Below are 13,042 nucleotides of genomic sequence, written 5' to 3'. Positions count from 1 at the left end.
CTTTAAAAAAAATTATGTGTGTATGTATAGCTTTCCTAGCTCTTTGATGCACCAATCAGCAATATTAACCAACTCACCAGGGAGACGTTAATATCTAAGAAAGTAATCCTCACTGCTAAAAGGAACTAGGGTTTATTGGAACATAGCATCTAGCAGTCACCAAGATGGTTTTATGACATTAATGGTTATTGTTGGGTGAGTCTCTTTGACAGAGAAGTTATTAGTGTAGTCACTCTGTTCTGTTGTTGAACAAGTCTTGAGAAAGGTCTTATTTCTCTGGAGGGAGATCTTTTCCAGCAAAGGAGAGATTCCCAATTTATCTTTATAGATATAACACCTAAACATTACTCATGAGGTGACTTAGACCAAAAGCACTCATAAGAGAAAGTACCATTCGGTGCCCCAGAGGGAAGAATGTTGAAAACATTTGCAGATCTGTTCTCAAAAAGCTGCTACGCTGTGTATCACTGACGGCTTCTCACGGTGACGCTAGAGGCCTTGACGTTTCACCACAGTGTTGGTGGTAAACAGAATCCAGCTGACTCCTTCCTGTGAGGCTTAAGTGATGCATTTCTTCAGTGAACCTTGAGTGGATCCCTTCTCCAGACTACAGAGCATGGCATGGTTGATTTCTGAGGCTCCTTGTTCTTGTGGATGAAATTCCTTGACATATTTCATTAATGTTCTGTAATTCTATAGCCAGATGTTCTTTCATAGTTGTACATCAGCAGCCACTGGCCTTTAGCAAAAATCTCATGGGCTCTCGTATCAGTATTTCAAAGGGAAACATGAGCATGTGGGGCAAGATATTAGCTTATCTTTTGTACTCCTCTTTTGCTGATTCTGCGTGATGTGGGCAGTGGAAATGTGGGCTCTGTAAGACTCTGCTGCTGCTGCTGCTGAGTCGCTTCAGTTGTGTCTGACTCTGTGCGACCCAGAGACGGCAGCCCACCAGACTTTCCCGCCCCTGGGATTACTCTCTAAACTTCCTCAAAATGTGTGGTCATGTCACCAAAAATGGTTTCAGACTCTTAAATCTAGAAATGAAATCTTTGATTCTAGGTAACAGTGAGCATATCAACTAACCTACCTGAAAGCACACATGCAATAAAGCGTAAATAATGTTTGTTTTTAACTGGGTAAAACCAACCATGATATGGTACTAATTATCTGAAAAAAATTTCTAAATCTTCCCCTTTTTGAGGGTCATGAACTTCAGGCTTTGCTCTTAATATGTTTCTGTTAGCTATAGAAACTTCATTCTCTCTCTTTTGTTTAGGCCTAGAAAGCACAGGGAGCTTCCAGACAGCCTCATTTCTTTGTCCTGTGTGAGGTTTTTCCAGGACCATCACTTCGCTGCTCCAGTATATAGAACCATTTCTCTCTAAAGTGCCCTGGTTCTGTTACAGGAGAATAGCATTAGCACCTGAAATCCGTGTTCAAAGCATCCATGTTTAATTGTTTCTTACAAGTCTTTTAAGTGTTAGGTTGATCTAGCTAGTTGGTATGCCAGTGAATCAACTAGGCAAAATATTATGTGAAGCTGTGAGGCTTGGCTAAAAGTAATTTCTTAATTGTCTAATCAGTCAGTATGAATTAATCAGTATTATTCACACTTAAACTACTGGATGAATAAAAGATTTAACATTACAGTTGCCTTTGGTGACCACCCTTTGGATATATTTTCACTAATATTGAACGGATTATTTTGTTCTTGAGTAATAATTTTCAGTTCTAATGCAATCATATAAACACTTGCCCTGTATTTTAATTCTGTGATTTTAGTTCAGTTTCAGGGGATTGGTATTTCAATCTGACAGTTCCTACTTAGTGGCAGCTTTAGCTCCAGCTCCTTGTTAGCTCTACCAGCCCAGTTTATTGAGTAGAAAAAATATGAGCACTTTGAGCTACAGGAATTTCACTTATCTGACCTCTTTCTGGTACACTCGCAATGACCCAATACATGGTTATGTATAAAAGGCTCTCATACAATACAAGCTCCCTGTCAGAGAAACTCATTTTATTTTCTTTATAGAAAAAGAAACTATAGTAATTTTATTGAAATCTATGTTTTAAGTGCATACATAGCAAACTTAGAATATTTTATGTGTATATGTATGTATGTCTCTTTCTGGGCATTCTGTTCTGTTCCATTGGTCTGTTTTTCCCTACACCAAAACCATACTCTTAATTACCATAGCTTTATAATAAGATGATATCTGTTAGGGGAAAAGTCTCCTTGCTTTGTCTTTCAAGAGTGTCTCGGCTTTCCTTAGACTTTAAATCTAAAGATTTGACATCTTTCATTGTTAAGTCTTCAAACCAGGAATATGGTGTTTATCTCGCTATATAATGCTGGTGCCAAATTGGCAGTTGTGCCCCAAATTTAAAATAGTTTTGAAAGTTCACTTATTTACATCTTCTTATATCTATTTCAGTAAAGTTTTATGATTCTCACATCTTTCATTAGATTTATCTCTTGGTGTTGTATTCGTTTTCTGTTGCTGTATAACAAATCACACCCTCACCCCATGGCGGGGTGGGGGAGAACACCTCAGCGGCTGAAAACAACAATTAACATTATTTTACAGTCTCTGTAGTTCAGGAATTTGGGAGGAGCTTAGCTGGATAATTCTGACTCAGGGGCTCATGAGGTTGCGCTCTATTATGTCAGCCAGCACTGCAGTCACCGAAAGCTTGACCGGGGCTGGAGGATCCAGTTTCCAGTAGCTCTCTCATGTGACTGCCAGGTCAGAGCTGGCTGGCTGTTGGCAAGAGGCCTCAGTTCCTCTCAACCTGGCTCTCTCCGTGATGCTACAGATACTCATCTTTACAGTGTGATGGCTGGTTCCCCCCTGCCGAGAGGATGCATCCCAAGAGAGCAGGGCAGAAGCCACAGAGACTTTTATGAGTAGCCTCAGAAGTCACACTCCAACCCAGTCTTCTAATGGTTACTGGTGTCAGCCCTGTTCTACGTGGGGTGGCATTGCATAAGGGCTCGAATGCCAGGAGGCAAGAATCACCATTCAGAGATTGCTACCACTGACGCTGTTTAAGTCATTTTCATTTCCTTTATTTCATTTTCTCGTCATTGCTACTGCAATCAACTTCTATTTTGTTTATTTCTCTCTTACAATAAATGTGTCCAGCAACATTGCTAACTCTTACTATTCTACTATTATATGTATGAATTCTTTAAAAATGTTTTAATGTAGACTATCTTTTGCAAATAGTATTTCCTTTCCAAGTTGCCACTCCTTTTATTTTTTTTCTCACTTACTGTGCTAACCAGAGGTGACAATGTCACAATCATCTCTGAATAATGTCTTCAGTTTTTGCTTTTCAATCTTTATTCCTTTTATTTCTTGTCTTACTAGCCAGACCTTCTGTATAACATTGGATAAAAGCATTGATAGCAAGTATCCCTCTATCATTCTTGATTTTGAGAACATGTATCAACTGTAGGATTTTTATAGATAGCCTTTATGAATTTAAATACTGTCTTTCCTAGTCCTAGTTTGCTGCTGCTGCTAAAAGGTTGTAAATCACTCAATGGATGTTGAATTATAACAAATGCATTTTCTGTACATATTTTCCTTATAGTACTTTTCTCCTTTGGTCTCTTAATGAGATCCATTAGTTTTTTGGTTGTCGTTTGTTTTTGTTTTTGTTTTTGTTTTTTTCATGTTAAAGCAGGCTACTTCCCTGGAGGTCCAGTGATTAGGACTCTGGCTTCCTTGTGGCTCAGCTGGTAAAGAATCCGCCTGCAATGTGGGAGACCTGGAATCCGTCCCTGGGTTGGGAAGATCCCCTGGAGGAGGGAAAGGCTACCCACTCCAGTATTCTGGCCTGGAGAATTCCATGGACTGTATAGTCCATGGGGTTGCAAAGAGTCAGACACAACTGAGCAACTTTCACTTCACTCCACTGCTGTGGGCCTGGGTTCAATCCTTGGTCTGGGAACTGAGATCCCACAAGCTATGCAGCACAGCACAGCCAAAAACAAAAAGCAAACAAACAAAAAAAGCAGCCTTATGTTCCTGAATGCCGGCAGCCACTCAGGTTCCCCTTTAAGCAGTGATGTCTCCAGTAGGCTAGGTCCCAGCCAGGTAAGGGAGCTTTTCAGCAGACTACAGTTCCCTGTTTAGTATATGCCAGCGATGGCCTCTGTGTCTCAGCTGATGGTACGATTTTCAAGGAGGAGACGGGTATGGTACGTAAAATAAGACTGTACCTGGTTGGCACACACAATGCTTCCCAGCTTCTAAGTCAGCCCATGAATTGTGTATATGAGGGAAAGGAAGGAGGCACGTACACTCTAGGCCCCAGCTGTTATGAAAGAGCAAAACCAAGAAGACCCAAGTAACTGGTAAGGAATTCACACTGACTTCCTTCACTACTTCAAACTATGACCATCATGAAGCTTGATTCAGAAGCAAAGGACTTACCTCCCAAGGACTGTAATCCCCATAGGAGGAATCTAGAGATTCTTCCTCAGGTGCCTGGGCTGAATGGACTTTATAACCACAGTTCATATAGGGAGCAACACTCAAGTCTCTGAAACAAACCTTTCAATGTCTTGTAAGCAGTGTTACCCAAGGGCCAGCTCCCTTGAAAGGTGGTAGCCAAATAACAGCTGATGGGTATCCTTGGGGGCAGAATTTAGTAATTCCCTCTGCGTTTAGCCCATTTCAGCCTGTTACCTTGATGATTTCACTGCTGATAATGTTTATGAAATGAGAATCATTTTTGTGTCTCAACCTAATCAGACTCTCAGATCTGGATTTTTCTTGCCAAGCATTGGTGAAAACGGGGGCTCAGGACATTCAGACCTAGAAAGATACCATGTGAAGCCCAATATCTTTGATGGTGGCTGGTGCATATTAAACACTTAATAAATCCTCTTGATCTTTTTTCAAACAGATCCCGAATCAGCAAAGTAGAGCTCTTTAGATCATTCCAGAAGCTGCTAAGCAGTATTTCAGAGGACAAGTGGCCAGACTCACTCAGGTGATGCCTTTGACCTACATTTTTCATATTTATGAATGGCTGGAGGTTTTGGCAGGAGTGATGTTTCAGTAGGCCAATGAGTACTTAGTACTGACCACATGCTCTTCAGTCCCTATAGCCGCAGCTGCAGACATGTGTGTGATCTGAGATGTGATGGGGGCATAGTTGGTGGGACAGAGTCACAGACCCTGTGGGTGGAATTGGGCCTGGCCCATCTCAGGCCCTCCTTTAGTCCAACTCCAGGTGGAGAGCACTGTGAGAATGTGAGCGCTGAGGTGTCAGTGTATGCTGTTGGGAATATCATTCTCTTTTTCTTTTGTTCAATCAGTGGTTGTGAACTAAAGCTCGAGGACTTAAATTAGTTTCCAAACAGGAATGTAGAGACTATAAAACCACTTGATGAGCAGGTGGGTGGGGGGAGTTCAGACACTAACAAAGTCAGGCCAAATCTCACTGGGTAAGGGCACAGTGCCCACAAACTGACCTCACTTGGTAACACCAGCCACATTCTAGGGGGCCCCAAAGCCACTCAGGTTCCAACTACCCACTCAGGTTCAATAATTCACTAGAAAAACTCACAGAACTCAGGAAAGCACCGTACTTTGAATGCCTTTTATTGTAAAAGATACAAATAAGGGCCAGATAAAAGACAGGATGCACAGGGCAAGGTCTGCAAAGGTATCCGGCCTGCTACTTCTGTGTCCCCAGGAGGCATCACCTGCCCAGCACATCACTGTCTGTCACCGACCAGGAACCTGCCCCACGTTTCAGTGCCCAGTGTTTACTGGGGCTTCCTCATCCAGCATGAGTTATGGAATCACTGGCCACACGATGTGACTGAACTCAATCTCCACCTTCTCCTCTCCCCACCCCAGGATGTCAGATAGCAGATGACTCAGGGCCCCAACTTTGTAATCTCATGGCTGATCTCTCAGCCACAGCCAGCCCATCCTGAAACTATCTAGGGCCCACCATGAGTCACCTCGTTAAGTAAAAAGTTGAGATCCAAAGGGTCCACCATGAATAACAAAGACACTCCTATCACCAAGGAAGTTCTGAAAGTTTATAGGTTCCCTCCTAGGAAGTGGCAACAAAGACCAGCCAAATCCTTCTTTATACAACAGTGGGGAAGCCAGGGAGTAGCTGGACACTCGTATGAAGAGGCTGCTGCCTGTTTGCGGCATTGTGTATCCTGCAGTCGGTGTCGATGCCCTCCAGCCATCCATGGTCAGTTTGCTTGTTTCTTGTCTGGAAAAATCAGTCAGATTGGAACTGGGTGGGTTGCTATACATTCTATGCCTTAAAAACAAATCTGGACTTAGGTAAGGAGAGACATCATTTGAAGGCTTGGTTGCAGTAAGAGACAGGACCTGTTTCAGCAGGTGGAGAAGGACTAATGCAGTAGCAAGAGCATCGCAATCTTAAGGTCTGTAAGCCTCTCGAAGAGCAGGCGCAAAGGAGAAGTTTTGTCTAAGCAAAGTTAGAGCTGGAAATGTGGGAGTGAGGTGAGCAGGTAGTGTGACGGGACCATTGAACAGGAAGTGTCTGTCCTCAGGAGGGGCTTTTAAAAGAAAGGGTTGGTACACCTGCCTACGCCAGCTCAGAAAGAGTGGCTCTAAGTTTTGGGGTCTCCAGGAAGGAGAGAAGCATAACTGGTAATTAATATTTGGTCAAATTATCAGGCATTTTGATGAGATTTTGTCAGTGGGTACAAACAGTTCAGCTAATCAGTAAGAGACAAAAAACAGGTGTTTGGAGGGTTGTGTCTGGCCTTGTCACAGGTAAACCAGGGGGGCACCCATGAGTCTTAAGTCATGAAGAAAGGTGATTCTTTCCAGTCTGCCATTTCCCACACACAGGAATACAGGAGGGAGGTTTCTTAACCATCGCTTGTTTTAGGAACTGAGGGCTTAGGTAAAGTTTAACTTTGTCATGCATGTAGCTCCCATCCGTTAACCACCAAAAAGCTATGGGAAATTGATCAAAGAACTAGAATCAGTGTCTGCTACAATTAGCAACTCGGCTCTGCGCTGTAGCGAGTGAAGAAACAACAGGCGTCTCCTAAGATCTTTGCAAAGAACGAAAGAGTAGAAGCAGGGTAAAACCTGACTCAGTGAGCTGCGAGTCTCAGTTTCTTCAGCTGTGAGATGACAAGGACGTAGTTCAAGGTCGGGGCTGGGTCAGGAAGAGGACTTTGAGAAGCCTGACTCAAATTTGATCAAAGGAAAGAATCTTTGTCTCAAAAAAATCTTTTTATCTGAGTGTAAGTGTTACATTACTCAGCACATTAGCCATTCTTCAGCAGTCAGAGACACTGAAGGATTTGGGAAGGGGTGTTGGCTTTCATTACACAGGAGAATATGACTAAGATGAAAAGTACTTTGGGAAAATGCAGTTGAGAAGTGTCTAACGGCTCGATCCTACCAGTGAAGATTATAGCCATGTAGAAAACTTTAAACCAAGTAGTAGATAACAGTTATTCTTTTTTATCTGATTCCACCAGGACCAAAAAAAGAAAAGAAAAAAAACAGACTGTTTATTTTTACCTATTTTAATCCCATGTTGTTTTCTAGTGAATTTCCTACAAAGGAGCTAAGAGTCACTCTAGGACAACATAACAGAATCCTTCTGTTCCTAAGTCTCTCCTAATAACTCTGTCCGGCCAGTTGCGGAGGTATCTCTCTGGCCGCGGTGGTGAGCTGTCCATTGAGAATGTGTTTGCTTGGTGGTGTGTGTGCATTAGGGCGCAGAAGCTAGCGACGTACCAAGAGTACAAGGAGGCTGCGTCCACATACCAGCAGGCCTGGAGTGCGCTCCGGAAGCAGGCGTTTGGATCCTGGATCAGAAACCCCCCAGACTATCACCAGTTTAAATGAGCAACAACTGTGTTCCATTCATTCATCCTGGACTACTGTCTTCCTACATGCTGAACAAGCCTTAGATTTTCTTGGGGCTGATCAGGAAGAAAGACTGCCGTCTACCAGAGCGGTAGATCTCTTCTATGTCAGATGGATGGAATTTTGGACATGAAACAAACTATACTTGATTGAACTATGCTTTCAAACTGTGATGCTGGAGAAGACTCTTGAGAGCCCTTGGACAGCAAAGAGATCAAACCAGTCCATTGTAAATCCTGAATAGTCATTGGAAGGACTGATGCTGAGGCTGAAGCTCCAATATTTTGGCTACCTGATGCAAAGAACGGACTCATTAGAAAAGACCCTGATGCTGGGAAAGATTGAAGGTAGAAGGGGAAGAGGGCGACAGGATGAGGTGGTTGGATGGCATCACCAGTTCAGTGGACATGAACTTGGACAAATTCTGAGCGATGGTGAGGGACAGGGAGGCCTGGGGTGCTGCAGTCCATGGGATTGCAAAGAGTCGGACGCTACTTGGCAACTGAACAATAATAGTACTTGATTGAAGTAGCTCTCTGCTAAAACAGCATCTTGCTAATGACCTTGGTGTGCGTCCTGTATTTTATTGCTTCTCTAAGAACAAGAATTTGGAATGTGATGCTGTAGAAGTACTCTGCAGTAGCTCCATTTTGTGTGTTCCTGGTTGATTCAGCAAGTATTGGGCTGACATGATGTTTGAATCTCTGCAAACTTTAGAGCTTCACCTGTCATAATGGACATATATTTTGTATACCCAGCCTTGCTTCCTTTGAAGAACCACCCTTTTCTGCTTTATCCCTGAGACTCCGGTGAAGCGAACTTTCCTCATTGACTCCAGCAGTGTGAGCCAACCCTGAACAGTCCTGGAACTAATACCAGAGCGATCGGGAAAGATTCCCTCTCTTCTCGTATTGGGAGCTGTGAGCACCAGGTAACCCGGGACTGCCTGGGGCTGCTTTTGCCCACTTCCCAGAGACAGCCAGCTGGAGAACAAGGTGATGAAGGAAACAGCCCAGAGGATGAAGGCTCTCATGACCTTGTCTGGGTGCCTGAAACTAGTGCCCATTCTGGACTTCAACGATGTGAGATAAATTGCTCTTGTTATTTTGAGTAAGCCCCTTTGACTCCGTTTTCTGTGACTTTCATTGGAAAGAGTTCTGTCTAAAAGGCCAAACAAAAGTCCCTATAGCAACTCAGTAGCACACCTAGAAACCAGGCCTGTTTTTTCCTAACATCTAGTATTTAACTCGGAGAAGGCAATGGCAACCCACTCCAGTACTATTGCCTGGAAAATCCCATGGACGGAGGAGCCTGGTGGGTTGAAGTCCATGATGTCGCTAAGAGTCGGACACGACTGAGCGACTTCACTTTCACTTTTCACTTTCATGCATTAGAGAAGGAAATGGCAACCCACTCCAGTGTTCTTGCCTGGAGAATCCCAGGGACGGGGGAGCCTGGTGGGCTGCCATCTATGGGGTCGCACAGAGTTGGACACGACAGAAGCGACTTAGCAGCAGCAGCAGTATTTAACTCTCAACCTCTTCACACTCTAATATACTGACTGAAAGTGGAAGTTCTCTGTGTTGGGATTACTCAAGGACCTTGTTCGTTCTTCAGTATTTCTTTATAGCTTTAAATATTTTTAATAACAGCTTTATTGAGCTGTAATTCACATACCAAAAAATTCATCCATTTAAAATGTACAGTTTAGTGGTTTTCAGTATATCCACAAAGATGTGCAAAATCACCACAATCGATTTTAGAACATTTTTGTTCTAAATTGGGGGTGGTGGGTGCTATCTGACCCAGTACAGAACCCATTAGCAGCCACTCTTCATATCCCCTCAACACCCCGACTAACCCCAGGGCGAGCACAATCTATGTTGTGTCTCTGTGGATTTGCCTATTCTGAACATTTTATATAAATGAAATCATACAATATGTGGTCTTTTGTGACTGGCTTCTTTCATTTAACATGATGTTCTAAGACTCATAATGTTGTAATGTGAATTGGTAACATCATTCAGTACTTTGTTCCTGCTTATTGGATAAAAATTACATTCAGTTCTATGGATATACCACATTTTGTTATCTAATCATCAGCTGATGGACTTTTACGTTATTTCCACTTTTTGGCTGTTGTGAATATTGCTGCTATAAACATTCATGTACAGGTTTGCATGTGAACATATGTTCTTAATATTTTTTTATTGCAGAAATAATACATAAAGTTTCTTTTTTTTTTTTTTTTTGCCTTTTTATCATTGTAGCTTTTGGTGGGGATGGGGCAGGGAGGGGAGGGCAGTGGTGTGGCTTGTGGAATCCTACTTCCCCAATCAGGGATTGAACCTGAGCCATGGCAGTGAAATTGTCAAGTCCTAGCTACTGGACTGCCAGGTAATTCCCCCATAACTTTCTCATACTGAGTTATCTTTGAACCTTTTTCTATGAGGAATCCTTTTAGGTGGGAGCGAAGACAAAAACCTCACTACCGAAGGCCACACTTCCCACATGCTTCTTTAATCAACCCTTTGCCTGACCTGACCCCAAATCCTATGATATAAGACACCTCAACTGGCAGAAGCTCTTATCCACAGAAGGTTATGCATCACTCTCATGAGATTCTGTTTTCAAAGACAAAGATTTATTTGAGAATGTAAGGAATTAGTGTCTTTTCTTTCCTAAAATTTATGGTGTTTGTCACATGTGTACAGAATGTGAAAAAACACCCATCAATTTAGACTTTAGAACAGAGACTAGGAAACCCTGAAAGCTAGAGACCAGAGGCGTCTTCACTTTGAACTCTGCCTGTTTTGTCAAGAGACAAAAGGAGAGCTTAGACAGCTCACTCCCTATGTTTTGCTTTAATCTCTTAAAAACCCAAGTTTAGAATCTCACCTGTGCCTTAAAATCACATTTCTGCAATATTGGCAGGTTCTCAAACTTCATACATTTAGATCGTGTGTTTTTACTGATAACCACTTCCAATTTTTAACTACCTTTTAAAAAGAAACTTCTTACAGAAATTTTTAAATAGACTCAAAAATAGAAAAGCACTATCACCTCCATGTACCAGTCACCCAGACCAAACATCCATCAGCTTTATGCTGTTGTTGTCTGATCTTTTCCCCCCTCCCCTCCAATTTTGTTTTTCTTAGAACATTTTAAACTGAATTCTAGCTATCCTATTCCACCCAATAAAATTAACAATCATTCTTTAATATCTATTATGCAGGCTGTGTTTAGTTTCCCTTATTGTCTCAAAAATGTGTTTTGACTACTGATTTGTTCAAATTAGAATTCACACAACATCCGCACAGTGCATTGGGTTGATGTATCTTTTGTGTCACTAAATCTCTAGCAGTTCACTCCTTTTTATGTCCTTGACAGATGGGTCATTTGTCTGGTAGACTCTCTCCCATCCAGGATTTGGCTGCTTATTTCCTCCAGTGTTGATAACCGTTCCTCTCCCCCTCATATTTCCTATAAATCTGTGGTTACATGGAGAGGCTTGATTACAGCCAAGTTCAGTTCTTTCCAGGAGATTCTGCATACTTCTGTTACATTATATTAACCTATGGGAACGTGACATCAGGCTGTCCCACTTTCAGTAACTAATCAGAGAGTTCAGTGGTACCAGCCTGATCCAACCCCTCACCCTCACCCTTTCACAGAATGGTTTTAGCAGCTGTGTCTTGAGGTCCCCAAGACCACCCTCAGATTGAAACAGTAGACAGACTCACAGAACTCAGAAAAGCTACTGTCCTCAGAGTTACCATTTATTACAGTGCAAGTCAGCAAAGAGAAAGGCGCGAGGGGAAGAGGGTCTCCTCAAGCTTCTGGTTGTCCTCGCTGTGCCGACGCTCCTGGTGTCTCTGGCATGACATCTTTGCCTCGTTCACCCTGGAGAGCCTGCCCCTCCTGGAGCTAGCCAGTCCCGAGCCCGCTTTCCCAGCCCGGCCCCTGCCGGTCCCTTCACACTGATGGCTCTTGCCCACATTTCCTCCTCACCCCCAGTGCCTCCTGACCCACCCTGGTGCTCCCACGTGTGGCTCCTCCTGGCATGGCCTGCCCCCTCCTCCTGTACTTCAGAACATCTCCTGGGGGATTCACACAGCACAATGCTGGGGGGGCAGTGATGTCTGACCATATGTGTGAAGTATGACTGCCAATCAGGGTGGCTCACCTGAGCCTTGGGTACTGACACCCTATGATACACAGGACAACCCCCCACAACAAAGAACTATATTCTCCCCAAAATGTCAGTATTGCTGAGGTTGAGGAACCTGAACTAGGGATTATAGGTGTTTTTCTGTTTTTATTTTTGGAGGCCCCCAGAGGCTTGTGAGATCTCAGTTCCGCAACCAGGGACTGAACCTGGGCCACAGCAGTGAAAGCCCCAAATCCTAACCACTGGACCACCAGGGAACTCCCAGATTGCGAGTATGTCAAAGTCACTGGAAACAGTTCCTCTCTAGTTACTGCTCCATATCTATACACAGTTAATTTTGTTTCATTTCCCTTTCAATTTTCAGGGGGACTTTTTACCAAAAAAAGTTACGTAAAATTTCAAACAATTTTTTTTTTTTTTAAAAGGTACATTCATAAAGGTCTTCCATCTTTGTCCCCTGACTTCTGTTTCTTCTCCCAGCAGTAACCATTTTTTTAGTTGGTGATCAGTTCAATTGGGTCACTAAGTCGTGTCCGACTCTTTGCAACCCCATGGACACCAAGCCTCCCTGTCCATCACAAACTCCCAGAGTTTACTCAAACTCATGTCTGTTGAGTTGGTGATGCCATCCAACCATCTCATCCTCTGTCGTCCCCTTCTCCTCCTGCCCCCAATCCCTCCCAGCATCAGGGTCTTTTCAGATGAGTGAGTTCTTCGCATCAGGTGGCCAAAGTATTGGAGTTTCAGCTTCAGCATCAGTCCTTCCAATGAATATTCAGGACTGATCTCCTTTAGGATGGACTGGTTGGATCTCCTTGCAGTCCAAGGGACTCTCAAGAGTCTTCTCCAACACCACAGTTCAAAAGCATCAATTCTTTGGTGCTCAGCTTTCTTTATAGTCCAACTCTCACATCCATACATGACTACTGGAAAAACCATAGCCTTGACTAGACGGACCTTTGTT

At 43.2% G+C, this 13,042-nt stretch overlaps 1 protein-coding gene across 17 annotated transcripts in view; it reads left to right on the top strand.

Moving 5' to 3' along the window:
• ADAT1 (adenosine deaminase tRNA specific 1) overlaps nucleotides 1-13,042 on the top strand; it is a 48,704-nt gene that overhangs the window by 19,830 nt on the left and 15,832 nt on the right. Inside the window, exons 9-11 of one of the 17 annotated variants that reach the window (XM_061386773.1) lie at nucleotides 4,924-5,010; nucleotides 6,092-6,237; nucleotides 7,754-7,860. The exons of 9 other annotated variants lie outside the window; for them this stretch is intronic. In XM_061386773.1, coding sequence (XP_061242757.1) covers nucleotides 4,924-5,010; nucleotides 6,092-6,237; nucleotides 7,754-7,767 — 247 coding nt within the window. In that variant the 3' untranslated portion in view covers nucleotides 7,768-7,860. Of the gene's footprint in view, nucleotides 1-4,923; nucleotides 5,011-6,091; nucleotides 10,149-13,042 lie in introns of those variants that run through there. 7 more of the 17 variants (XM_061386771.1, XM_061386774.1, XM_061386781.1 and 4 more) reach the window with 7 other exon arrangements.

This window comes from Bos javanicus, chromosome 18, assembly GCF_032452875.1.
Source record: "Bos javanicus breed banteng chromosome 18, ARS-OSU_banteng_1.0, whole genome shotgun sequence".
NCBI classification, from domain to species: domain Eukaryota; kingdom Metazoa; phylum Chordata; class Mammalia; order Artiodactyla; family Bovidae; genus Bos; species Bos javanicus.
The sequence above is the reverse complement of the archived record's forward strand: the minus strand, read 5'-3'. Positions and strand labels throughout refer to the sequence as shown.